This window comes from Triticum urartu, chromosome 2A (assembly GCF_056163025.1).
Source record: "Triticum urartu cultivar PI428250 chromosome 2A, HENAU_Tu73, whole genome shotgun sequence".
Classification (NCBI taxonomy): domain Eukaryota; kingdom Viridiplantae; phylum Streptophyta; class Magnoliopsida; order Poales; family Poaceae; genus Triticum; species Triticum urartu.
This window is the reverse complement of record NC_141874.1, coordinates 572,980,336-573,008,106: the sequence shown is the minus strand read 5'-3', so window position 1 is coordinate 573,008,106 and position 27,771 is coordinate 572,980,336. Positions and strand designations below refer to the sequence as shown.

At 46.4% G+C, this 27,771-nt stretch overlaps 2 protein-coding genes across 2 annotated transcripts; both read left to right on the top strand.

The window, feature by feature from the left end:
* Window positions 1-13,368: 13,368 nt before the first annotated feature.
* LOC147985979 (putative E3 ubiquitin-protein ligase SINA-like 6) lies at window positions 13,369-13,854 on the top strand. Its single transcript, XM_087541821.1, has 2 exons — window positions 13,369-13,471; window positions 13,535-13,854. The coding sequence occupies exons 1-2, from the start codon at window positions 13,369-13,371 to the stop codon at window positions 13,852-13,854; spliced, it is 423 nt and encodes a 140-aa protein (XP_087397947.1).
* Window positions 13,855-13,914: 60 nt separating this feature from the next.
* LOC147985978 (uncharacterized) lies at window positions 13,915-14,229 on the top strand. The gene has a single exon (XM_087541820.1). The coding sequence runs from the start codon at window positions 13,915-13,917 to the stop codon at window positions 14,227-14,229; it is 315 nt and encodes a 104-aa protein (XP_087397946.1).
* Window positions 14,230-27,771: the final 13,542 nt, after the last annotated feature.

Here is a 27,771-nt window from a genome sequence, read left to right as displayed (position 1 = left end):
GAGCGATCAGTTGATGGCTGTTAACTAAACCCGATTGAGCGATTCCTTCGCTACTGCTGCTAATTGAAACCGATCGATGTTGCCTCTGGGATGAACAGTGAGCGTTGCGGGGGGGGGGGGGGGGGTTGGATGAACAGTGAGCGGTGGCGTTGCCTCTGGATGAACAGGACCCCGTGGTGTGGTGGAGGGCTGGATGAACAGTAGACGGTGGAGGGGTGCCCGTGGAGGGGTGGTTGAACAGGACCCTGTGGTGTGGAGGGCTGGATGAACAGTACACGGTGGAGGGGTGCTCGTGGAGGGGTGGTTGAACAGTAGCCGGTGGAGTAGCACGTGGTGGAGGCTGGATGAACAGGAGCCCGTGGAGGCTGGAGGAGGTCGTGGTAGCCCGTGGAGGCTGGAGGAGGTCGATGGTAGCCCGTGGAGGCTGGAGGAGGTCGACGGTGGAGATGAACAGTATCTCGTGGAGTCCCGTTTTGTGGTACGCCACACCCCTCCCGATGAACAGGACCCTCGTTTCGACCGTAGCGCTCCAACACAAGTCCGTTTCGTCCGTTTTGCGGTACGCCACACCCCTCCCGATCAACAGGACCCCCGTTTCGACCGTAGGAGGTCCGTTTCCTCCGTTTTGCGGTACGCCACACCCCTTCCGATCAACAGGACCCCGTTCCGAACGTAGGAGGTCCGTTTCCTCCGTTGTGTGGTACGCCAGGCCTCGTTTCCATCGTCTGTTCCGTCCAAGCCCTCCCGATGAACACGACCACGCATTCCGTTCCGACCCAGCCGGTTGGCTCCCACGTGTTCCGTTGCCTCCCGATGAACACGATGCATTCCGTTGCCTCCACATGAACACGACGCATTCCGTTGCCTCCCCATGAACACGACGATGACGCTGTTTCTCCGTTCCGACCCAGCCATGTACACGAGCCCTGGCCGTACGTATGTGCGAGTAGGCGTTCGAGACCCCGCCCGTATGTACACATACGTGGCCGTATTTTCCTTCTTGCACCCTGGCCGCTGTACATACGTGTACATGCTACGTGCGCTCCTCTACTACGACACGTACACGCCTCTACTACGACACGTGCGCACCTCTACATCCACCAGTATATATGTACGTACACGTTCGCGGCCAGAATGACAACGTTACGTACGCTTCGACCAGGTGGGTCCCGACTATCAGGCACTTCCTTGCCTGCGAAGATGTAGCTGGTGGGTCCCAGCAGTCAGGGGGGCGAATCATTTTTTTGCCCGGACGCACTTCCTTGCGTGCGAAGATGTAGCTGGCGGGTCCCAGCAGTCAGGGGCAAACGTTTTTTTCGTGAAATACGGTGGCCCATCCGGTGGGTCCCTGCTGTCAGGTGGAGGAATAATTATTTTGCACGTAATAAGGAGGCACTTCCTTGCTGCGGTTGTGGACCCAGCTGTCAGCCTCTCCACGTACAGTTCATGTCCGATGGAAGCCGTTCCTTGACCACGCCGCCCAAGAGCACCAGGGCGGTGGACAACGGCGAGGCCTAGGAAGGGGACGACACAGAGCCGGGGAAGACGTGGCAGTGGATGTCCACGCGTAGAGGAGTACGAGGGTTCACTGGTTCGCTACGGTGTGAGGCTGTCGTCTCCGCAAAATAACAGTGGGTGTGGGTGAGTAGAGGGATGGCCTGGCCAGCGGTGGGAGTAGTAGGGGGCGGTGAGGCCTCCGCCGCATCGCAGCCGGCCACGGGAGGCAGGAGCACGAGGCATGACCAGTGCTGGTTTGGGTGGCTGGAGCAAGAAGACCAAAGGTTGAAGAAGCACTACGGCCATTGGATGGACATCGTACGGTCACTGGAGCTAGAATCGTGCATATTGACTAAGTTGACAAAGCCCTCCGTCCCCGTCAACTTAGTAGGCCCACAAGTCAGCCTGCCACTACACTGGGTCCCGGCTAACAGGGGGAGTATTCATTTTTTTGTGCGTAATAAGGAGGCACTTCCTTGCGTGCGAATATATAGCTAGTGGGTCCGAGCTGTCAGCGGCGGTAACGTTTTTTTCACGAAATACAGAGGCCCTTTTGGAGGGTCCCTGATGTCAGGTGGAGGAATCATTATTTTGCACGTAATAAGGAGGCATTTCCTTGCGTGCGGCCGTGGACCCAGCTGTCGGCCTCTCCACGTACAGTCCACTTCAGATGCATGTCAGTCGTTGACCACGTTGACCAGGCCGCGCCGAGAGTACCAGGGCGGTGGACGACGGCGAGGCCTAGGAAGGGAATGACACGGAGGCAGGGACGACTCGGCAGTTGTTTCCCACGTGGAGGGGAGTACGACTGTACGAGGGTTTACTGTTTCATCTGCCATCGCCGGAGAATAACAGCAGGTGTGGATGAGTAGAGGGATGGCTAGGCCAGCGAGGGGAGTACGGTGGGGCGGTGAGGCCTGCGCGACAGCACAGCCGGCCACGGGGAGGAGGGAGCAGGTAGTCCCGCCGGCGCTTGTTTGAGCGGCTGGAGCAGGAAGAGCAGATATTGAAGAAGCACGACGGCCGTTTGATGGACATCCAACAGTCACTGCTTGTGCGTCAACCTTTTTTAGGAAAGCCTCAAATCTGTGGAAAAACTGCATACAACCCATCTGCCATTATTTCTAATAATTTACAACCCATTTGCTAATTCTTAAGGTTTTTTTGGAGCCCATATTCTTTTTGTTAGCATTACAGCCCATATTGTGGCCACGGTTAAAAAATTATACAAAATTTTGCTGTTGCAGCGCTGGGGGAAGAATACGAGAGATTGAAGAAGAATGTCCGCCGTTGGATGTAAATCCAACGCCTTCTTAGGCTTCGACCTACTGGCCCACATGTCAGCCAGTCCATTTGTTTTTTAGTCCATTTGGTGGGCTGGGTGAAACAATGATGTAGCATCTATGCAGCCCGTTTAAATCCCATTTGCATTTTTCTCGAAATCCACAGACTTGCTGGGCTGGGTGAAAATATCATGTTGGTCTAGACGGAGAAATGTTATAAACAATTATTATTATTATTTTGTAAGAACTTTCAACTTACAAAATAAAAATATCATTTTAATTTGATGAGTTAATAGTATGTGGGGTATTATTATTTTTTAGGCTAGACGTAGGACAGTTGAGTTGGTTCTAGGGGAAAGTACTGGGAGAAAATTTAGTTTACATCGAAAAAGAAAGTGGGAGAAAATTCAAAGACCTGCTGGGTCCACCTGAGGAGGGGAATATGTTGGGAGGAAGGAGATTCAAAACACGGCAGCCGAGTGAACTAGTTTTTTACGGACAAGTGAACTAGTTTACATACATAAGCAAATAGCCACTAAAAAAACAGTCAGGTTAATGGGTTCCTAAAAGAAATATTTCCGACAAAACAGATAATTACGACACATAGGCTAATGCATGAAACACTCAGATGATAAAGGTGCTTATAAACAGATAAAGTACAACATCTAGACCTTCCTGGCATGCTTGATCATGACGCTGCGGCTGTCCGTGTACTCGTCGGTTATGGGAAGCAGACACGCCCTCATGTCCAAGATCTGCGTGTACATGTCGTAGCATGCGTATGCGTCCTTGGCCGCGTAGGGTATGTAGGCTAGATTCAGAGGTACCTCCCATGTGTTCAGGTCATCTTCTTTCATGTTGGCATATCAGGGGTCGATGATGGTCTCAGCGAGGCCAACCACGGAGTCCTTCTCCTGCCCGTTGCTGATGATCTTGTATTGCTTCTAGATGTCGACAATCTTGTTGCACCAGATGGCCGAATCGTCACGTTCTTCCTTCTCTCCACTGTAGCGAAGGTGCAGTCGGCGCTGCCGATGAAACGGGCGAATGCTCCAGAACCTGGTGCAGCCATAGGACCGAGGCGAGGCAGAGCTTCACCGAGTCCGTATCGTTGGTGTATATCACATTCAACTTGGTGCAGCCATAGGACTGAACGGCAAACTCAAAGGGGAACTCCTTGCTGAAGTCCATATACAACAGGCTCACCCCTCGGATCGCCATTGGAGTCTCTTCGAGTGAACGAGTGTGTAGGCGGCGGCAGCAGTTCGTTTTTCAGCTCTTGGGGAACTGGATTCAATAGTAAGCTGAGTGTGTACAGGCGACAATAGTTACTACCCCTCCCTCGTCCGCTGCACGCCCGACAGAAGATGCACCCTCAGCCACACGTCGGTTCACAAGCGGGTATGTATTGGTACTGTAATAACAGGAGTTAGTGGTCACTTTACTTAAATTTAATTAGCTTTAATAGAAATTTATACTTAAAACAAGCAATGCATTAGCTCGTTCTATCAGTGCCACAGGATCAACATGCACAACAATTAGAATTATTATTCTCAGGACGCACACGATCAGCACATTTGTCGCACTTTCACCAAGAAAATACTACCAAGTTTTAACTGTTTGCTATGGTTGTTGTCCTCTGCATCATCATGCCGTGTTTCCTAGCTTGCAAGATTCAGAACCAACAAATAAGATCCAAATACTAAGTACAACAAAGATGCCTACACATCTCATTGATTCCCAGCTTGCAAGATTCAGAACCAACAAATAAGATCCAAATAATAAGTATAACAAAGATGCCTACACATCTCATTGATTCCCAGCTTGCAAGATTCAAAACCAACAAATAAGATTCAAATAATAAGTACAACAAAGATGCCTACACATCTCACTGATTCCCAGCTTGCAAGATTCAGAACCAACCCATTAGAGCCTTTTGATAAAGTGAATATCGGGATTAAATCCTTCTTGGCTAGCCATGTCATACAATCGAAGAACTTGGCGAATGCTCTTGACCGTCACAACATCTGTAGTTGAGTATTCCTGTTTGCACAGCATGTTTGCACAGCACAAACAAGGAGATAGGAGAGCATGATTTCGCTTTAATAGCGGCCTCCTTGAACTCAACCTCCAGCTCTACTTGGATGAGGTCTGCCTCGAGTTCCATGATTCAATTCATGCGCCTTTTTCTGCAGTTCACCTGAAATGAAGCAAAGATTGCATCATTCAGCTAGCAAGAAATACTTGCTCTTGTGAGCTGGCAGGTTCTTCTTTAGTAGTTGCACTAAAATTGAGGAACATTAAGGTTGGCTGTCCGGCTCATGTAAGGTGCAAGTATAATTTTCTTATCCTTTTGTGCAGTTCCACCAAAATAAAGTACCATTGTGGTGACAGTGATGGCTCCATCTTGCAAAGGCTAATAAAATGTTGCACGAGATTACCAGCAGAACTTGACGGAGATTTTGGAAACTCCAATCACCAATTTGTGCATTTCCACCAAAATTGAGAGATGTTGCCCACATGACATTTTAGTTGAACGACACAAGACACTCATTCCAAAAAAGTGTTTTGTGCAGTTCACCAAAAGGTCACAATAGCAACAAGGTGAAATGGATATCCCTATCTGCATAAAAAGATAGAAAGTAAACAATTGCTGGTCAATAAGAATATACGAAACATATACAAAATGAAAAGAAGCATCTTAATTATGTTCATGGCAATCACGCAAGGACAGTAGAAATTTTAAAACGTCAGCAATGCTTCATGTTACTAGAAGCATTACAATCAACAATGAGATTCCTCAAATATGGGATTACTTTAATGGTGGCATTGCTTGTTTACCAGAAACAGTAAATCAGCAGCAGCTAAAGAGTTGGTTTAAGGGCATGGGACCATGGGGACACAAGGACACTCAGCAGCGTAAAGGAGCAACTTACTTATCATACCGGGGAAAACAGCAGGAGTGCCATTTGTAACACAGTTTAATTGCATCTTATCACTGGAGGCATTAGATTAACAGTAACACTGGTTAGACATGTCCCTAAGGTAACAGTGTGATCGCTTTATTTTACATGCGCCCTTACATTAACAACAGCAAAAGGTTGGTATAAGGACATGCAACAGTGGACGCATCAGCACAATGTACCTACAAGGAGGCATAAAGTGGTGATGCCGAGTTTGTTCATGCTATGTGAGGGCAGCAAACCTAATCCTGGAGACCTTGTACTATGTGAGGGCAGCAAATCTAATCCTGGAGACCCTTTACTATGTGAGGGCAGCAAATCTAATCCTGGAGACCTTTTACTATGTGAGGGCAGCAAATCTAATCCTGGAGACCTTTTACTATGTGAGGGCAGCAAATCTAATCCTGAGACCTTTTACTATGTGAGGGCAGCAAATCTAATCCTGAGACCTTTTACTATGTGAGGGCAGCAAATCTAATCCTGGAGACCTTTTACTATGTGATGGCAGCAAATCTAATCCTGGACATACTCTGTTGACTTGTCCACCAGCCGCCACTTCCTATCCTTTTTTCAACCAATAATAGATCTGTTCCTTATCCACTTTGTACTGCGTTTTCCCATTATTTCCCTTTTCAACCAAGAGACCGGTTGGGTATCCGGTCTCTACTACTTTCACCATATTATTTCCTCTTTGAATCAAGTCCTAGATTCATGGTACAACTTTCCTCCCTTTCTTCGTTGTTTGAACAAAGCCCTAGATTCGAATGCATGAAGTAGCTTTACCTCTAATAATACTAAAAATTTAGGTGGCTTTGGAAGAGCTGATGGGTGTAGAAAAAGATGCACATGCAGACACGTGGGGAGCCGGGGCAGTAGAGCAAGGCCGCTTTCGAAGAACTTATACCTGAGGGTCGCCGGGATGTCGGCGGTGGCAGGTCGGATCTGCGGACAATACGACAGGGAGGAAGAAGGGTCGGAGGACTTCCCGAGCCGGCGCTGTGTCGGAGAGAACGGCACGGGCAGAGGATCGGGCCCCTTCGGCAGCTGTGGGTTTCCTCCCTCGACGGCGATGACCGCGTGAACGATGCACCTTTTAGTCCTCTACACACACCGGCCGAAGGGATCCGGCCAGATTTGTGACCAGTGGTGAGCAAAGAGAAAATGTCTCTACCGCTGTCTTGTTTATATCTGGAGAGGATGAGAGAATGAAGAGAGCAACCCTAGTAAAGCAAGCGCTCAGGCCCCTGCGTCCATATATAGTGGAGTGATTATCTTTTTTCTCTCCACAGCAAGCGTTTCAATTTGTGTACGTGGCATTAAAGAAAAGAAACTCTCTATTTAAGGTGACTACAGTACGACTCCTACTTACTACTAGTAGTACTACAGTATTGTTCACTTGTGCTCCCCGCCCCTCCATTCATTGAACAACCCCACGGGTGAATAAACATACAGTAAGTACGGTATTTATATAGAACGAACAAGCTCGAACTATTTTCGCGTAGTTAAAAGTTGAGGGCAGGGCTTTTCCCGGGCAGTATGCCCGGCAGTTTTCAGGTAGGCGGTTTGACAGAGAGGCAAGGAGGGTGAGTGAGTGGGGCTATGCGATTTGACGGCGCGTTACTGCTGGAAAGACTTGTGATATGACCACTCACTATAGTCATGAATTACTGGCGCTCCGACCGGGGTGATGCCCCCTTCCATTCGCGCTCTAATCTGGTGCATGACACGTCGACCCGGATGCTGGCTCTCCCACATGTCGGAGTAGTAAGAAGGAGCAAAGAATGATGCGGTATATACTAGTACTATACTACTCCCTTCGTTCCTAAATATAAGTCTTTGGAGAGATTTCACTATAGACCACATACGGAGAAAAATGAGTGAATCTACACATAAAATGCATCTATATACATCCGTATGTGGTCCACAGTGAAATATCTACGAAGACTTATATTTAGGAACGGAGGGAGTACTACCTCAGGTCGGAGGAGTGCGAACCACGGTAGCCCAGTGAACCAGCAGTGCGAACCACGGTAGCCCAGTGAACCAGCAGTAGAAAACAATGTGGTGATATGGCCATAAAAAATAATGTGCTACGGTCCACACTGTAGCATGTACAGTAACAATCCTCTTTGTTTGGATCCCTGAGTTAGAGCTAGTTTGGGTTGAAGTAGCCTCAAATTATCGAAACAAGAGGGGTTAGTTTGAGCTAGTTTGCTCTAACCCAGCTAAAAAAACTAGCCCGGTGGAGAGGTTCTAATTGGGTTAGTTATCCTCGGGCCCACTAAAAGAGAACTAAAAAAATCTCCCCTGCCCGCACCAGATCGCTCTCCCCCCTCGCACGACTCCTCTCTGTTCCCCACAGGGCCGCTCACCCTCTCTCTCCTCTGGCCGCCCTCTCCTTCCGGCCTCCGCCGCCCTACTCCGGCCGCCCTCTCCCTCCGGCCTTCGAAGGTCGCCCCGCTCCCCCTTCACCAGTCATTTTTCTCCCTCTGTCATGCGCGGCAGCGGCGCATCTACCAGGGAGGTCGTGTGAGGGGTGAGTTTGTTCGTTCCTTCTCTGTCTCACGGCCATATCATTGATCTTGCTTGCTCTATCGCTAATTCTGATTTGGAAAAGTAGATCCTGATCAAACTTGGTATAGATTTGTGGTGCACGCATGTAATTGTTTGATGATGCTTGAGGAGGTAATAAATCTTTCTAGAGGCCCAAAGATTCAGGTCACCTTTCTAGGTATTTCAATTTCAGGCTTGCATTATTTCTAGAGGCCCAAAGATTCAGTTCACCTTTCTAGGTATTTCAATTTCAGGCTTGCATTATTTCTAGAGGCCCAAAGATTCAGTTCACCTTTCTAGGTATTTCAGTTTCAGGCTTGCATTATTTCTAGAGGCCCAAAGATTTAGTTCACCTTTCTAGGTATTTCACTTTCAGGCTTGCATTATTTCTAGAGGCCCAAAGATCCAGTTCACCTTTCTAGGTATTTCAGTTTCAGGCTTGCATTATTTCTAGAGGCCCAACGATTCAGTTCACCTTTCTAGGTATTTCAATTTCAGGCTTGCATTATTTCTAGAGGCCCAAAGATTCAGTTCACCTTTCTAGGTATTTCAGTTTCAGGCTTGCATTATTTCTAGAGGCCCAAAGATTTAGTTCACCTTTCTAGGTATTTCACTTTCAGGCTTGCATTATTTCTAGAGGCCCAAAGATCCAGTTCACCTTTCTAGGTATTTCAGTTTCAGGCTTGCATTATTTCTAGAGGCCCAACGATTCAGTTCACCTTTCTAGGTATTTTAGTTACAGGCTTGCATTATTTCTAGAGGCCAAAAGATTAAGTTCCCAGTCGGTGGCAAGCGGCCCTTCTACCCATGCCGGTGTCGACCTCAACTCGCAAGGGCCGGCGTCGGAGGGGTTCCCGGGGCTTGGGCTCTATAGAGCCTTCCTCTAGAGCGACGATGTCGAGCTCCTCCCTCGGTGCGCGAGGGGCTCCGGGCTCCCTCCCTATCATGAATGACTTCCGTGATGAGTTAGCTCATTCTTTGTTTCATGAAGTGTTTTTTTTATTTTGTGAAGCTTGATTGACGACTTGTATGTTTAAGTGGGATATCTCATTTGTATGGACAAAGTAAAGATTCTCATGTTTTGCATGCTTGATTTGTATAGATGGTTCGTTTATGTCAATTGTGAGCGGGAGGAGGCCACAGAAGAGCCGGCCACACCAAGAGGGTGCTTGGATCCAAGGGACTTATTTTAGCCTGACTAAAAATAGTCTCTTTAAGAGGCTAAAGTTCCAAGCACCCCTGACTAAAGAGGGGCTAAAACTAGTCTTGAGACTAAATTTTTTAGTCAGGGGTACCCCTACTAAAATGTTGATTAGTCCTCTCTCTCCTCATTTAACTCCTCTCCTTTAACATAGGCGAGTTCTGGATTGGAGGGTTTGGAGGATAATAAATGCTCATTAACTTGATTTTAGTCTCTTTAGTATTTGGATCCAAGCATGGGTGAGGCTAGCAAGTTTTAGTCCCACTACTTTTAGTCATGGAATTAAAACGTACCGAAGCACCCTCCAAATCCGGCAGGAAATAGGGTCCAAAGTAGTCAAATGTTTGAGATAGAGCATTTATTGTCAATCTTAACCTGCCATCCATACACCTCTTTGGTTTAGAGTTAGTTCAGGGTTAGAATCTAACTCTAACCTCTAACTGAGTTAGAGTTCTCCTCACCTCGGTTCATCGCCATCATACTTCCCCCATTCCTGTGTTTTCAGTATCCTACGAATCAAAGAGGCCCTTTTTTGCGGGATAAATCAAAGAGGCCCTTAGACTGGTTTCGGTCCAGTCATTTTTTATAAACGTGTTATGTCCAAAATTTAATGAACGTGCTCTGATTTCCACGAAAATAATCCGGTTTCATGTAGTAATTCATTCATTTATTTATTCTTCTGCGGGGGGTTTGCATGTAATTCGTGATGTCTGAAATGTAAAGTACCCCGGCATATGCTCCGAGTCGTGCATGCACTACGACCCAAATGCTCTATGTCCCACATGTCGGCGAATGGGAGCACGTGGAAATAGCCTAGGAGTACATATAGGAGGATAAATGCGTGAAATAATATGTACTGTGAAGCATAGCCGCGGTTCTAAAAGGAGACCTAAAGTAATGACAGCTATATAGGTCTCACGCACGCAACTAGTGGTACTAGACATACAACTAATTTTTCCCTCAAAAAAAGAGGCACGAGTGCTCAGTACTCCTATTCTATAAACACGAGTCCCATCTGACAACAGCGTCCGTGCTACAGCTAGCTCTCCTCCCTCATTTCTCTCTTCTAATTTTAAACTCGGCCGACGCCCGGTGGGCGGGGTGGGTTTGCTCAACTGCGGCCCCACCTCACAGTGAAAACGTTACGACTGGAATAAAAATGCCATATACTCCCTCCGTTCATAAATATAAGCCTTTTTAGATACTATTTCAAATGGAATACATCATACAGATGTATGTAGACATAGTTTAGAGTGTAGATTCACTCATTTTTCTCCGTATGTAGTAGTCACTTGTTGGAATCTTTAGAAAGACTTATATTTGGGAACGGAGGGAGTACTATACTAATAAAACATTAAGGCCACGAGGCGATGCAGTGGTGGTTACAGGAGGCAAGAAGAGATGCATCCATCGACGACGTCCACCTCCTCGACTCAGGGCGCAGGCCCACTGAACGACGCCTAAGTAGCAGCGGCTTTCGTGGCCAGGTCGACATGCTTCTGAACAATGGCGTCCAAAGATTCCAGCCGCTGGAAGAAGGCCAATGTCTTTCTATCCTCGCTTGCCTTGTAGTGGCCTATGTAGATGATTTACTCGTAGACGTGGATGTGCAGGTCGACGGTTTCTTGCATGGCGAGGCGCTGCGCGGCTAGCGCGGCCTCGAGGTGCACATTCTTCATTGCGACCTCCGGCACCTGCAGGGCCACCAGGGCTTGAAAGAGTTCGTCACCATGGAGGCCGATGAGGGTGGCAGGCAATGAGGAGCCTGGGCGCGTGGGCTGGAGCAGTACGGCAAGGTCGTCCGCGTGCTTCTTGACGGCGGTGAACTTGCGGATGGAGTTGACCATCATGTCGTACATGCGAGAGGCGAAGCTGGCGTCGGCGAGGGCTACGATGCCTGCGGTTGCCAGCACCGTCTGGAAACGCTGCGGGGTGCGGGGCCGCAGGTCGGCGCCTTGGATGATTTGGCACAGCTTACTGCCACTCGCGTCCATCGCCTCCATAGGTGCTTGTGGCTTCTGGTCACTTGGTCTTGGATTGGAGTGAGCAGTGTTGCGCAGAGACTTGGGAGTAGATGGATTGGAGTGGTGGGGCGCCTTTATTATATGAGAGTCGAAACTCTGTTGCATTCACATCGTGCTGGCTCTATTCTGCTTCTCCAATTAATTCCCTCTGCATTTAATTGAGGATGCATCATTGACCGTTCAACGTCTCGGGAACCGCTACCCTCTCCCTCCTTGGCATTCAAGCACCTATGGACCCATCGACGACGAGGTGCCTATGGTGACTTCGTAAATTTCAAGATGATAGTGCCATGCGTGTGTGCGTTCATAGGGGTGAGTGTATGCACGTGTATATGAGCGCTTGCGTCTGTACTGTGTAAAAAAACGTAAATGCGTGTCAAAAAGAGACTAGTCAGTATACTCAATATTGTGCACCTTAGAGAGGAAAACGATAGAACTATTACATATTTATTTACGGTGCAGATTCACTCATTTTGCTCCATATGTACTCTGTCTCGGTGTAGTCTAGTCACTTGTTGAAATCTCTAGAAGGGCAAATACTCCTTTCTGGTTTACAGGGCTATACTAGCAAGTGGTTGTACGTACTAGTACAATAGTGGGATCACATAGCAATTTTGTCTCGTGCAAGAGCCTGGCTATATGCGGGCTCCAATGTTCGCAACTGCAACGTTCGGTTTGCGCTTGGCTCTTTGCCTCTTCCAGAAGACGAACAATGATGTTACTACTACTGCTTCTACAGTGTCGAATCCACTGCTGCATGTCCATCCATCGGGAGCGGTACGGATAGCTTGTTGTAGAAGTACAACTAAGCAAAAGCATGTCCTCGTTTGTGAGCAACCGCGCGCATGGGTGAGGGAGAAGGCGTGTAGTAAAATCAAGCTTCTCCTCGTTGTACGAGTTGACGCGACACATCATAGCACTGGCCCCACATGCTTGCCTCTAAACTTGGCTGAAAGACCTACAATGTACAATATATTTAATGCAACCTCTAACATTTACCCACCACAAATTAAAATATATGTGGCCGTATGCATTGTTCTGATGCAGAGGCCGGGGAGTCCCCCCATTTCGAAAAAAATAAAATATATATTCCTGTCTTGACCAGATGAGCATGCAAACTACAATCACCAGGGTGTTAGGTAGGGCCAGAAGACTATTTTAATTTTTTTAAACTTCGAGACGGCCACATAGCATGGAGCCGACCCCAATGATTTTAAGCTTACATGCATGGTACACGCTATCCTAGACTACTCTACACATGAAACTGCCACACGAGCGTCCGGGCTGCGCTTGGCTCTTCGCCTCTTCGGGAAGTCGAATAATGATGGAGTACTACTGCACTGGAGGAGTACTACAGTACGCTTCTGGCCATCTGACATCGATTGAACTGCTGCATGTCCACCGCATGCGGGAGGGAGAGCGTGTAGTGAAAGCTTCTCCTAGTCTTGCCAGCCACCACGCTCATGGGCGAGGGAGGGACGCTCCTGCCTTTGCGTGTATGACAGGTGGGCCGACAGGTGTGTGGCCAACCTGTCATACAGCCAAAGGCAGGGGCAGTTAAGTCTGCGAGGGAGAGGATAATCAAACTTCTCATTGATGTACGAGTTGACGCGACACATCAAAGCACTGCACTCGATATATTTCACTAATTTTCGTTTACTGATGCATTAATTACAACGCATGCATGCGTGCCGTGACTCTCCTTTTGATACTTGCATGTGTTGATTTAATGCACCTTGAAGTAGTATAAAATATGTGACGGTAAAGCTTTGTAATACCCCGGCCCAAGTCGAGAGATGGTTGTGCATGAGGAGGGCGAGATCATGCAGACCGAACAGGACCCGACGATGGAGCTCTCTAAGGTCTCGATGGACCTCACCGTGCTCCACTGCCCCTTGTGCCTCCGCCCCTTGACGCCTCCAGCATATGAGGTTCGAATACACCTCGTCCGTTCGACTGATTGAGCAAGGTGCAGGTTTCTTGATTGATGTGCTGTTCGATTGATTTCTGCAGTGCAAGGGAGGGCACCTGGCCTGCGTGGGCTGCCGGTCGAGCGCCCCGAGAACCAGCGGCAGTGCCAGAAGTGCGAGCGCGGCGGTGGCTTCGACGTGCGGAACACGGCGGTGGACTCCGTCCTTTCGTCGATGAGGGTGGAGTGCCCGCACGAAGGCTGTGGGCTCTATGTCACTTACCACAAGCTCGCCGGTCACCAGAGCGTGTGTCCGCTCGCGCCCTCCAAATGCCCCGTGCCCGTCTGTGGCTACGAAGGCCCGCCGCCGGCGCTCTACCACCACATCAGTACCACGCATCCCATGCCCGTGCACAGGATCTAGTACGGCAAGGTGCTCCAGCTGCAAGTGCCACTGTCGGAGCCACGGCTCTTGCTATTCGCGATGGAGGACTGCCGCATGTTTTTCTTGGTCGGCGGCGTGCTCGACATCGGCGCGCCTATCGCCGTGTCAGTCATCTGCATTAGAGCGGGGGCGTCCCCACTGCCGCACTACGTGGCCAAGCTGTGGGCAAACGGCCTGCCGGGGGAGCCCAAAGGCATGACCGACGCCGTCAAGGTGGAAATGGAGGTGACAAGCAGCAAGGATCCCAGCGACGTCGACGTGCAGGAGCTGACCTTCTTGACAGTTCCGCCCAAGCTGCTGGCCGGGGCTAAGCTTGTGTCCCTCCACATTCAGGTTGACAAGCTCACGTCCTAAATTTTTCTACAGTGCCTTCTATTTATCTTAGTAATATGCTAATATAGGGATTACCTTGGTCTACTTTAGCTTAAGAAATGGTGGGTTTTGGTGGTGATGCAGCAATTACTTCGACATTAGATCAGTAATTTCCAACAGTCGAACGGATATTTTGTGTCTGTTGGATATAAAGTTCCTTTGGGTAAGAAGTACTACTTGTCATCAAAATGGATAAAAGGAGATGTATGTAGACGTATTTTAGTTCTAGATACGTCCCTTTTAATCCATTTTGATGACAAGCACTCCCTCCGTTCCACAATACATGCCTTCCATTTGTCAAAATATAGATGTATCTAGACATGTTTTAGTATATAGGTACATCCATGATAGAGCAAATCAGATGGTTGAGAACACTACAATTCGTAGCTATAGATGCGTGTGTGACTCCCAGATGCAGAGGCCGGGGGTCATCATCCTCCTTTTCAAGAAAAAACAGACGCGTGTGTGAGAGGACGAGTGCGTGCGTGCACCTCTTCTCTTCCTGTATAATGTACTATTAAACTCAGAGTACTAGTTTTAGTGGGTGGCACAATGGTGCGCGCGAGAAGTCCCGAGAGATAGGTTTCACTACAAAAAAATACACTTCCGTGATGATACGTGTTTGTCACAGTAGGTCGCTTTTTTTGTCATGCATGTACATCCATGACAAATTTATGACAGAATCAAGATAGTCATACCTGTGCTATAGTAGAAGTGTTCCATGACATTACCAAAATTATCATCACGGAAGTGTCCACTTCCATGACGATAAATCGCGCGTCATAGAAGTGCTTTCGTCAAGGGTGACCGACACGTGGCATCCACCGTAACGGAACGTCGTTAAGCTATCGGGTCAGGTTTTGGATCCGATAACCCGTTAATAGCCCCGACCAATGGGGATTTTCCACGTGTAAAATCATCATTGGCTAGAGGAAACATGTGTCGGCTCATCGTCGGGACAGATGTCATCCACTCACTGGACAGAAGGCGTCTATGATATGTCGACACGTGGCACGGCCCAACAAGTTTAAATGGGCCGGCCCAACTAAAGGCCCACAAGATTTTGCGGACCATAATGGGCCGGCCCAGCTAAAGGCCCATGAGATTTTGCGGACCATAATGGGCTGGCCCAGCTAAAGGCCGACAAGATTTCGCAGGCCATAATGGGCCGGCCCAGGTAAAGGCCCACAAGATTTTCGTGTGCCATAATAGGCCGGCCCAGGTAAAGGCCCACGGTGACTCTATCCCATAATGAACAGTAATTTTCTTTATACCCGTTAACGGCCCGTGATTTACATGGGCCGTCTCCAGCCCATGTTAGCTTTCAGCCTATTGACGACCCATACGTTCTTGGGCTCCTTTTCGGCCCTCGATTACTTCCGGCCCGTTACTGGCCTGTTCCACTAATGGGCCAAATTTGGCCCATGGCAAGAGTCGGCCCGTTACTGGTATGTTCCACTAATGGGCCAAAATCGGCCCATGGCAAGAGTCAGCCCGTTACTGGCCTGTTACCCTAATGGGCCAAATTCGGCCCATGGCAAGGGTCGTCCCGTTTCTGGCCTATTAACCCGTTGCGCCATTTCCAGCCCGTCCTATATTCTGGCCCATTAACGACCCGTTATGCCTGTGACAGAATTAAGCCTTTGCTATCCTACAGCCTGTTAACGGCCTGTTACCGTGCTGGGCAGATACCAATTATGCCCGATTATGGCCCATGTAGACCCATTTATCTGACGGCCCGAGGCCCACCGATTACAGGTCCATTTATCGACGGCCCATAGGAGACCCGTGGATCCTACGACCCGTATATGGCCCATGGTAGTTGCGGCACTAGCAAACTAGGGAAAAAGAAGACTAGGAAATAAATAAGGCCGAAACTAACGCTAGGCTATTAAGGTGATTGCACAGATTACATCCACTCGGCATCAAAGATCGCCACCAGTGCAAATATAGGGAACGCCCTACACTATACAAAAATGGCTTGCTGTTTTCTTCAGGCGGTGGCTGCACGTTAAGAATAAATTTTGTATCGCACCAAAAAAAATTACAACTATATAACAAAAGGAAGGTTGGCATAAAACTTAACAGTCTAGCAGATAAATGCACCAGCAGAAGTTCAGAAGCTCAGTTCATTTGACCTGACTGTTACGTTTTCATGCTGTATTGTCCGATGGAGCACCATAACCCTCGCCTTCTTTTCCCCTAGGTTCCTGAACAACATAGCAAATGTCTGATAGTCTGGTTTCAAAACCATGCATATCTTGATGACATTGAGCAATGTTTCTCCTTGTTTCACAAAGGGTCTCTGTTAGGGAATGGACTTGTGTCTGGAGCGCAGATACAAATTGCTTTGAGCTTGCATATCTTGATCATGAGGCAGTTTGGACGATATTGCCTTAACAACCAACCCAGTATTACGCAGGAACGTGCTTTTGGCACTGTTAGTGGACAGGTACTGACCCACAGCAACAAGAGCTGACATTGCGGTTATAGTTGCCTCGCCACCTTCAGAAGGTGGCGGTTCCACCATTTTTTCCATAGCTCACTGAAAATTTCAGGTTTTACATTAGTAGTACTAGAACAGAAGATATTAAGGAGGCAGCAAAACCAAACAAAATAGCTTTGGTCTATATACAGAACTTATTCTGGTGAACCCATGTAAAATATTAGTTGTATTTTATTGCAAAGTACATAATAAAACCAGGTTCCAAACATATGACCATGTAGCATCGCTAATGTATTGTCTATTTCTTCACATTGTATTGAGGGCTAAGGATAAAGAGACGAAGTTTATAATACGGTAAGCATAGTATGACATCATTCATATCACAAAACAACTGGGAACATACAAACAGGCAACTGTAACATTGTGTGGGCAAGTCCAGCACGAAACTAGATTACGGGTCAAGATCAAAGGAACATCACTCCTCTCTTTTAAACCTTGTAAGGTGCAATGATACGCTAAGATAATTGTGTATAAAATTGAAAAGAGTAATAGACATTGGCTGCAAACCATGCAGTTCAAGGCACAAGTCAGAGTAAGTAGTAGTTAAAAGGCATGAGGATTAAGGACTTACAACAGCGGCTTTGACTGGTGTAGTCATGCCCTTCTTCTTGTTGGTGTGACAGTCCTTGAAGATTTCCACAGCATTTGGTTCAGGTACTTTTTGGTCCTTGCGGGCTTTCCTCTGCATTTGGAACAAGTCAATATAGATATGATAATATGGTACAACGAAAAGAGTGAAACAGCAGCTAATTACAAGAGCCTCGCAGTGTGCAATATAGCTACGAGATCCTGTCGTTTGGTGGAATTTCACTTTCGTACGGTTGGCCTTGTTCTTTGAATAGTTCACCTACAAGAAGATAGATTTGTGTGGCACATGCATAAATAGGACTTCAACATGTGATCTGATGACATATATAATGTACCTGATACTTCGGATCGGACCAGTGTTTAACGAGGCCTCTCCAGTCTTCATCAGATATATTTTCCACTGGAGATGTTTGGGCAAGTTCACTGTTAGCCTTGCCTTCAAAGTGAGTTTTCCTCAAGTTATACCGATACTGTCGCAGAGCAGACTTGAAAACATGGGTGCAAGCTTGTCTAGTTGCATCATCTTGGCTATCCAACTTGAACCTCATCTGTTGAAAATTATGGGAGTCTCATTATCAGCAACCTAGAAAGTATTGGACAGAGCAAGACGATATTAATAGTTTCCATACATAACCATACTTACAGATAAATGGTCGAGGAAGATGTTGAACTGGGTTTCGTCTTTGTCATTCCTGTACTGAATCCATCTTGGGAGGATACATACATGACACCTAACAACAACCGCTGCCTCTGATACTAACTTGGCTGACTCTGTAGCATCACGTGGCCTTTTTAAACTTGCCTCAAAATGGATCTCCATTCTTCCTCCTGTAGATTTAGTTAACCTATCGACCATTATCCCTGATGTTTGTTTCCTCTTGCGCCTAGGTGCTAGTCCAACAACAAACATAGGAAGTGTTAGTGTACACCAAACTGTGAGACTACATATAAAGAAGCATGCAACTGTAACTTGACTCCAGCAACTACCTTCTTGCTGTTGAAGCTCACAAGGTTCATCTGATATTGCCAACTCGTCTTGTGTCAAGAGTGCTTGGGAAGTAGTGTCAGGTGGCAAGGGAGCTTGGGAACATGCTGCTAGCTCAGTTGACGCACGAGTACGTCGTGCAGCTGGTAGTACTGTGGTAGGTGTTGCAAGAACTAGGGCTGTCTCTGCTAGTTTGGTGGCAGCTATTTGTTTCTGTTTGTCTTTTTTTGCAACTCGTGTAGCATGGGATGCCGTGTTTGTAGAATTTTCTGCTGGACTTTGACCTTCTATTGCACCATCAGTACCAGCAGAATCTGCAGGATTCATCCGCTTCTCATTCCCTGCCATTCTGTGTTTCTTCCTCTTTCTCTATGCCATGTTAAGTCAAGCCGACAAGAAAAACGAATAACAATTTAGTTGTTTAGAACAAATTGATGCGTGATGCAGACGAACTGAACTTTGATGTTAGACAACCACATGATAGGAGGATGTAATATGTATGAAAAATAGGACATAAGAGATAACCAGAACTATGATGTGTAAACTAAGAAGAAGACATTTCACCAAATTAGAAGCAATGCAATGGAAGGTAGACACCATATGAAAGATGCTACAAATATCGCTCTGCCAAGTTAAAAGTGTCTCATCATAAATGGCGTTTAAACAAATGTGAAGCAGTACAAGAAAAAATCATATGCAAGATGCAAACAACATCACACTACCATGTTAGAGGTCTCTCGTCATTAGTGCCATTGCATATTCACAGCATTGCATATTCACAGCTTATGATGTGTAAACTAAGGAGAAGGCATTGCAACAAATTAGAAGCAATGAAAGCTAGACACCATATGAAAGATGCAACGAATATCACTCTACCAAGTTAAAACTGTCTCGTCATAAGTGCCATTTCAACAAATTAGTAATACAAGCCAGAAAAGAATGTGAGATGTAACCTATATCACACTCCGAAGTCAAACGTGTCTTATGATAAGTGATTGTTGCAGGTTACACACCAGTAGTAATTTGATGTAAGAACATGGTGTGATAGACAGATATTGTATGTTCTAGAAACAGGAACACGTGTCTTATTCAAGTATAATGTGTAAAGTAAGCAGATGGAATTCAACAAAATTAGAAGCAATACAAGCTAGACATCACACATAACATGCAACCACATATAACAGTGCCAAGTTGGAGGGAGCACCGGTGATGCTGCACTAGGGGAGATGTGCTCATCATAAACACAGCTTTGTTGAGTGTCTATGCATGTGTTGTCTTGGAAATCATCTTGGGGGTGTGGAGGAGTAGAAACTGTAGAGGCCCTCCGTTCGGAAGGAGCACCTTTATCCGCTGCCTTGCTAACTTCCTTCTGCTTTATTGATTTTGAATTGTCAAGTAAAACCGACAAGAAAAAGCAATAAAATTCTCTCTTCAGAACTCATTCATGCATGATACTGACAATCACTACTTTGATGTAAGGCAAACACATGATACCAGGATGGAATATGTACGAAAAACAGGACGGCATGGCATGTTCACAACTGTTTGTGTAAACTAAGCAGAAACCATTCCAGCAAATAAGAAGCAATGCAAGCTAGACACCACATGAAAGATGCAACCAATATGACTCTGCCAAGTTAAAAGCGTCCCATCATAAATGGAATTTCAACAAATTAGAAGCAGCACATGCTATAAATCATATGAAAGATGCAACTAATATCGCACTGCATATACTAAAGGTGTCTCGTCATGTTGATTGATGCGGGATACAAAAAAAACAATAGTTTTATGTAAGGACATTCTTAATAGACAAATGTACTATGTACTAAATACAGGAAGGCATGTCACATTAACATGTATAATATATAAGCTAAGCAGACTAGCACATGCAGTTTAACCAGATTGGAAGAATTACAATCTAGACACCATATGCAACATGCAACCACATATCACGCTGCCAAGTTAGAGCAAGCACCTGCGATGCTAGTGTAGGGGAAATGCTGTAATCAACTACAGAGCTACGTTCACTATCTTCATCTAGCATTTCTGTTTCTTGAGAATCATGTCGGGAGGCTGACGCTGCATTCTTTAAATGAGGAGTAGTCCCCTTGCATGCCTGCCTCGTCATAAGTGATTGATGAGGGATACACAAGAACATTAGTTTGATGTAAGAACATGGTTAATACACAGATGTACTAGTATGTACCAAAAACAGAAAGGCATGTCATATTCAAAGGTATAATGTGTAAGCTAAGCAGATGCAATTTAACCAAATTGGAAGCAATACAAGCTAGACATCCGGCTGGAGTGGTGAGCATGATCATCTAGGACCTGAGAGCCTGGTGGGAGGTGGGCTGCTTCGCCACCATCGCAGCTTTTTAGTTGGCTTCCAGGTGATGCCTATCTTTGCTGGGCTTGTCACTGGCTCGGCCAGTGCCCTGACTAGCTATTTGTCTTCTGGTGCTCACGGGATGGTGGTTCATGTAAAAAAATATCTTTCCTTATCTTACCGACTTCGGCCTTTCGAATACAAGCTAGACACCATATGGAACATGCAACCACATTTGACACCGTGAAGTTAAAGCAAGCACCTGGGATGGTGGTTCATTGCGAGCGAGGTCATCAACTCCAGAGCTACGTTTACCGTCTCCATCTGCTGACGCTGCACCCATTATAGCGCTAAAACGTGTCTTGCCTACCCCCACACCAAACTGGAGCGACTTCTCTCTTTTCTTTTTGGCTTCTCTCATGGTAGCAGAGTCTGAAATACCCTTGCATAAAAACACAATAGTGAGAGTAAGGGTGAAGTGTGTGCAGAACTAGTGCACTGTAAAAGTAGCAGATAGCAGGTGGCTGAAAAATAAACGACAGGATACATATGATAGCTCTACAACATTGCATGGCAAACAAAATTAGATTCTACTCTGGATGATTTTGTAATATATGAGCATAGGAAATGCAGGTACTCCTCCAACACACCACCACATGTGGTCATATCTAAGATAACAGTCGACTGAAAATAAATAGGTCAGTCGATTTTTTAATGAACCGTCCGATCTATAAGGAACGGGCAGATGGCCTTCGTCTACCTCCTGCCAATCACTGTTGATGATCTTTCTCGAACCGCCAGCGACCACCGGCCCAGACCCCTGCCTTCGCCGCCCCGCCCTCCCATCGACCTCACACCACCGCCGTGCTTGGCAGCGCCCCTAGGCCATCCCTTTAATCCCGGCTGACCTCCAGATCGGGCGCCAGTAGCTCTAGGCCGCACACACCCCTAAGATAAACACCAAGGCACTGCTTCCCCGGCGTAATAGGCGTACTAGCGCCTGTTACGCCGGGGAATGCTTCCGTTAATTGGGAATCAAGTGGCCAGAAATTGAAATTCAGGGGGGCGACAGACCTCTAGCTAAGGTGAAATAGTATATGAGGAGAAACCTTATGCATCGCGAGTTACTAGGAACATCTAGTATCAAGAAGAAGCGGTCAACTAGTGTCTTCTGTGGGATGAATACCGTGCAAGCAGAGACGTAAGATTTGCACGAATAAGGGAAGATGAGTACCTTTTTCGGTTGCCGGTGTGGTCACCTCCACAAGTCGCGCTGATTTTCTTCTTTTTACCGGGGAAACCGATGTTTTGGAGGGTGCAGGCTTGGACAAACCCATGGCCAAATTGTTGACTGTGTTGCCGTGGCCGTATGTCGGTGGAGGGGAAGCAGATTCGAGGCGGCGAAGGACGGCATAGCAGGAACAACTCCGGTGCGGTGGAGGGTGGCGAAGTTGGAGCGGCAGCGGTGAGGCGCAGGACGGCGTGGTTGAACTGGCTCGGGTACGGACGGCTCGGCCTCGGCTTCAACTACTAGCCATGGAGGGCGTTGCGGTAGAGGTTGCGGTGGACGACGTCGTCGGGGTATCGGCTCCGGCGTGATGGAGGAGGGCGGCGGTCAATGGGTGGGATGGGGTGGCGGACGGAGGACGCCGGGGTTTCGCGGCTGGTGGAGAGGTAGTTTTGGCGCCCACGGAGTATGAATGGGGAATCGGACGGGTGGGGGGGAACCATGTTTCGGTCTAGGACGCGCTTGTTTTTTTGCTTTTTTGAACAGAAATGGGACGCGCTTGTTTGAAATTTGGGGAAAGTACAAACTTTGACCCCTCTTAATTTTCGGACCTACTGCGGGTCGGGGGTAGGATGGTAATCCCATGTGCCCCAAATAGTGGGCGGGAGCGATTTCGGCCGCGCGCATGTGTGCTTAGACGGCCATTGTGTATGAATGTTTTTCGGATGCGGTTGCGTGGCGTCTAGATGAAGCTACAAACCAACCCGGTTTAGACCTTTGGACGTCGGGCCGGTAGGTTTCACGGGTCGGAGTTATTAGAAAAGTAATTTCCTTGTATTGCCAAACATTGGTCTCACGCGGTTTCGGGCGAGTAGAGGCTCTTTTGGCGCTTCGTTCAAAATTTTGAAACACAAGCATTCACGTTTAGAGTACTCTTGAACTATGAGGATTGACCTAAATATACAACATTATATTTGACCTTGTATGTTTGAAAACCTCATTAAATTATCCGCTTCTTTTTGAAATTTTGACACTTGAAAATCCTATAACTACGATTATTTTGGAATGGAGGAGCTAAATTTGAATCTATTTTGTACACGACTACATATGCTATTATGTACAAAATCAGAGCAAAGATTGGTGCCCCCATAATTTAGGTATGGTTTACAACTGCCATGATATCAAATTCAAATAATTGAATGGACTTCATGTTGAATTCGATTTTTTAAACCACCTTAAGTTGAATTCAAATGTATGCTAGTTCATAGGTAGTAGCTATTTATAATGTCCATTATGTAACTTTCGTATGTATAATGTGCTTTACACACACAACATGAACTATACTCACATTTATATTCGATTGCTAAATCAATGCATTATCTGGAGTTCAAAATACTAACTATGTGGATCAATTGTGTCAAATAATAACATAGACATGCTCAAATTCGATAGAATCTAGATGTCTGATGGATCAATGACCGCTCCTTATGTGAATTGCAAATATCATGATCCCATCCTAATATTTTGATACAATTTATATCTTTAATCAATGTGTAGAGCAGTCTTTTACGTGTAGTTTCACTCTCCATCGGTGGTCTCTCACACATGCTCACACACTCTCTCCCGAGGTGTCTTTCTCGCACACATGCTCTAGATATAACCCTCCCTCCCTCTCATAACCATTTACAGCTGTTTTCACTAACCTTTATCACAAGCACTCTTCCTCTCGCAAACATACACACGCACAATCCTCATCGACCCTTTCTATATACATGGACCTGCCTACGTGTCTCATGTACGCACATTATCTTTATGCCTATCTCTCACTCATTGTCTCACACCTCTCTTCCTAATCGACGAGTATGATTCTAGCAGAGCATTCTGTAGGATGCCCCTTAAAGTTAGGTTGGATGAATAGTAATATTAGAGATAAAGGGGTTACCTTAGTCTGAGAACCTAGGGATACAAATACTAGCCGGCTTTGTCAGTGGACACAGAGTCCTTCACAATTCTGCTATCTTTGTCTTGTACGACTAGTCATCCATGGGTCTTCCTAAATGCATCACGGGCCGACCAATGTGGCGCAGGACGGAACAGAACGAAGGGCCTCACCTCGACCCACCAGACCTCATGCGGTGACACACCCTGTGCCCCACCGTCTCATTATCTTCTCACACCCACACATACCAACACAAACACCACACACACAGAAAATTTCTCCTGGTGCCTCTATTCCCTCCCCCCTTGCATATACACACTCAAGGGAATGGAATCTCTTGTCATGATGTCATATTCGTCTCTCTCTCTAGACCACTCTCATTTCTCGTGCTATCTCTCCCATGCCCCCCCGTCGGCCCCTCTATCCATGCCTCTCTCGAATAGGTAATACACACATACCTCTCTAGGCCCCGCCAAATGCATCAACTGCACATTCACACATGTTACATCACGTACCCCATTGATCTAAAAAGCCCTCTCTTCATGTTTATTTCGCATACAACATTCCTTTTGAATAAAGTGTGGCCAAAAAATTATTTTAGAGTTTCTACATATATACAACATTACAAAGTTATATGGAGGAGTACGAACGCTAATTTGCATTGCATGGTGCCCACAATGATATTTATTCCACACCGTGAATTTGTAAATTTTTATACTATATACAAAGTTAGTCATAATAAAGAGAAACAAAGAGCATCTCTCTCTCCATCGCATACTCCCCCTATACGCCCCTTTCATGTATGCACACAAAACTATCTCCAGGTCCTCTAAAAGTAAGCCCCCAGAAAATTCACGCATGTTTCATCTTTCTCTCTCGATATATGCAATGAAGATCATTGTATTTGAAGCGAAAGCACGATACATACACTGGACTTCAGAATCCACTCATCATGGTCACCATTTACGTTTAGTGGTTATTATGCAGTCACGGGCTCACCGTACAACTCTGTATTTGCTCATGACATGACTAGTTGACCAGTTAAACGCTCCACGTGGCACCTCTAGTGTTGCATCACATTATCTCACTACCATCGTGCCCACCTGTCGACTTGCATCTACTCTACATCTACACTCTTATAAAATACATAAAATACACTCTTATAAAAAAACAGAGTTGGTGATGATGGTGTGCCTGCCATCCTGCAATATAGGCTGTCCGGTTTATATCTGACGGATAGGAAAGAAACTATGGCAATTTTGCAAAAAGGTACCCGCACACCTCTCCACATTTGCAAATAAGGCCTTCCCTCGTTCATCCTTTTCTCTCACAAGATAAAAAAGTCATACAAATGCATCTTGATGTTACATGCAACGCACGGGCATCTTACTAGTAAGAATGAAAACAAACAACAAAAAAATATTTGGACGGTGGTTCAAAGTCATGACTGTGGGCACATCGGACAAGGTGGCTTTGTATTGGTATGCTGAGCCGTCTGTTTTAACACACATGAGCTGGTGTGGTGATTATACACACACGCACGCATGCACACGAACTGCATCCACACAACACTCACACAAACACATGCACCCACGCACGCACGCAACACTCACACGTACACATGCAGCCATGCACGCACGCACGCAACACTCACACGCACACATGCATGCACACACCAGTACTCCACACGACCAACACACACTCTCACGCTCAAGTGCTCAACCTACACGTGCATGCGCACACATCAAGCCCTGACAGACACATACACAACCAGGTGATTCCTGCGCACGGGTTGGAGCCTTGTCACGCCTGCGTAAATTTGTATTTATCTAACCTTTTGCCTGTGCGAACTGACAGGTGGAACCCACAACGAATGTGGTCAATTTAACTAGTCAACATGGCGCCACACAGACTATTTGGCCGGTCAACAGAGTGCAATCCGATGCTGAGCTGTGAGCAAGTGACCATATAATCACCGCAAAACGTATATAGTGACCATAATCAGCTTATTCTAAAGTTCGGTGACCGTATTACACTTTTCTCTCTGTAGGCCCTCCAAAACTACATCTCTACACGTTCTCGCATGTTACATCTAACAACTATGCAATACAGCACTACTACTACACTCTAACACAATAAATCATATGTGTTTTTAGTTTTACTAGATATCATATTGTTACTTATAATTATTCAGTTTGCATACATTAAAATTGCCTTTGAAATGTATGGCTAGTATCATCTACCGCGCGGGAAAAATCCCGCCCTTTTCTGTTTAACCGGGTTTGTATCGATGGATCGTGCGAAACAGCAAAACTATAGTACTAGACAGTACAAGTAACAGTTCACTGGGCCGTCGTGTCGTCTACTCCTCCATCGTAAGAGTGGAGCACTCGCTTTCATAAATCTTCTAGTCCCTTTCGCCGACATGTGGGACATCAAGCTACCGGGTCCACATGCCATACCGAAATACAGTGCAGAGCAGCCGGAGTGAAGCACCCCAGTCATGGCGCCGACGTAGTAATGAGCAATGAGGTGTCAAATCACAAAGCTGCACCTTTCCCGCAGTTAAGTTAGAGGGACGAAGCAATCATCATTTCACTCATTGCTGAATCCGCTTCTCCCTCATCTTCTTCAACTTAACTACGTGTTGCTTCTGCCGTTGTTCTTCCTCATGTGGGACGTGGATCAGCTTGGTAAAGCACTAACACGTGGGACCGCATGTTAGCAAACCGCCAGGACAACGTCCTCCGAAAATAAGAAACCTCCCCCGCCATCTGCGTGGCAAAATCACCTCCTTTTTACTAATCTCGATTCTATAATTTTTTAGATCAATATAATCGAGATTTGTATAGATAGCACACAGGAGAAAACCAAGTGGTACGGTTAAGGGCATCCACAATGTGTAGCCAAATGTGAAAATAGCTTTTGGCATCGTGGGAACCATTGTGGACGGTGTTGCCAAAGCCAAAAAGATGGAACCGAAGCTCCCTGATTGATTGCTTGAAGGAATAGAAAAATGCAATGTCTCTCCTCTTTCTCCCATGCTTGGACGCATGTAGTACAGTATAGAGCACAGAGTCTACTCCCCTGTCCCTTCTATCACAAATCACAAAGCAGTGAGGTGTCAAATCACAAAAGCACGGACGAAGCAACCATCATTTCACTCTTCGTTGACTCCGCTTCTCCATCATCTTCTTCGAGAATCCATCTCACCGCATTAGTTATAGTAGTACTAGTAAAGGACTTTCTGGATGCAAATAAGGCGGTTGTCTCGGCTTGCAGGCGGCACTTGCGAACGACTTACTGTGGTCTCCCTCAATGGTGTTCTCTGTTGAACGCACTTCGCCAAACCACCAAAAAAATATCGTCGACGTCACCGCAATGGGGAAGGAAGTCAAATATAGTTACTACTCCCTCCTTCCATCTATATAGGGCCTAATGCATTTTCAAGGCTGCCTTTGACTATTGATAAGATTAATAATACATGAGATATATAATGTGAAAATTATATCATTGGAAGCTTCTTTCACGTACGAATTTGATGGTATGCATTGTGTAACTTGCATGTCATATATTATTGCTCCAAAACTTGGTCAAAGTTAGTCTCAAAAAACATATTAGGCCCTATATAGATGGAAGGAGGGAGTACTTCCATTTTTTGTACACAAGGCCAGTATATCAACATTACAATTTGCAAAGGGCCACTAACACTAATCGAGGCAAAATTGATGGGGTTAGCAACCAAGGACATTAATATCCCCTGCATGCAAGCGGAAGTGAGAAGGTTGGTTTGCATGGCGCTGCATTAATCAAGCGATGAGGAGTGAGATGGTTAGCTCTTTGGTCTTTGGAGAAAAAAATACGCATTAATTGACACGTGAAACGAGGATTTGTATTGATTAAATCCCGCGAAGGAAAACCCAGCCTTTCTTTTTTAACACTAGTACTC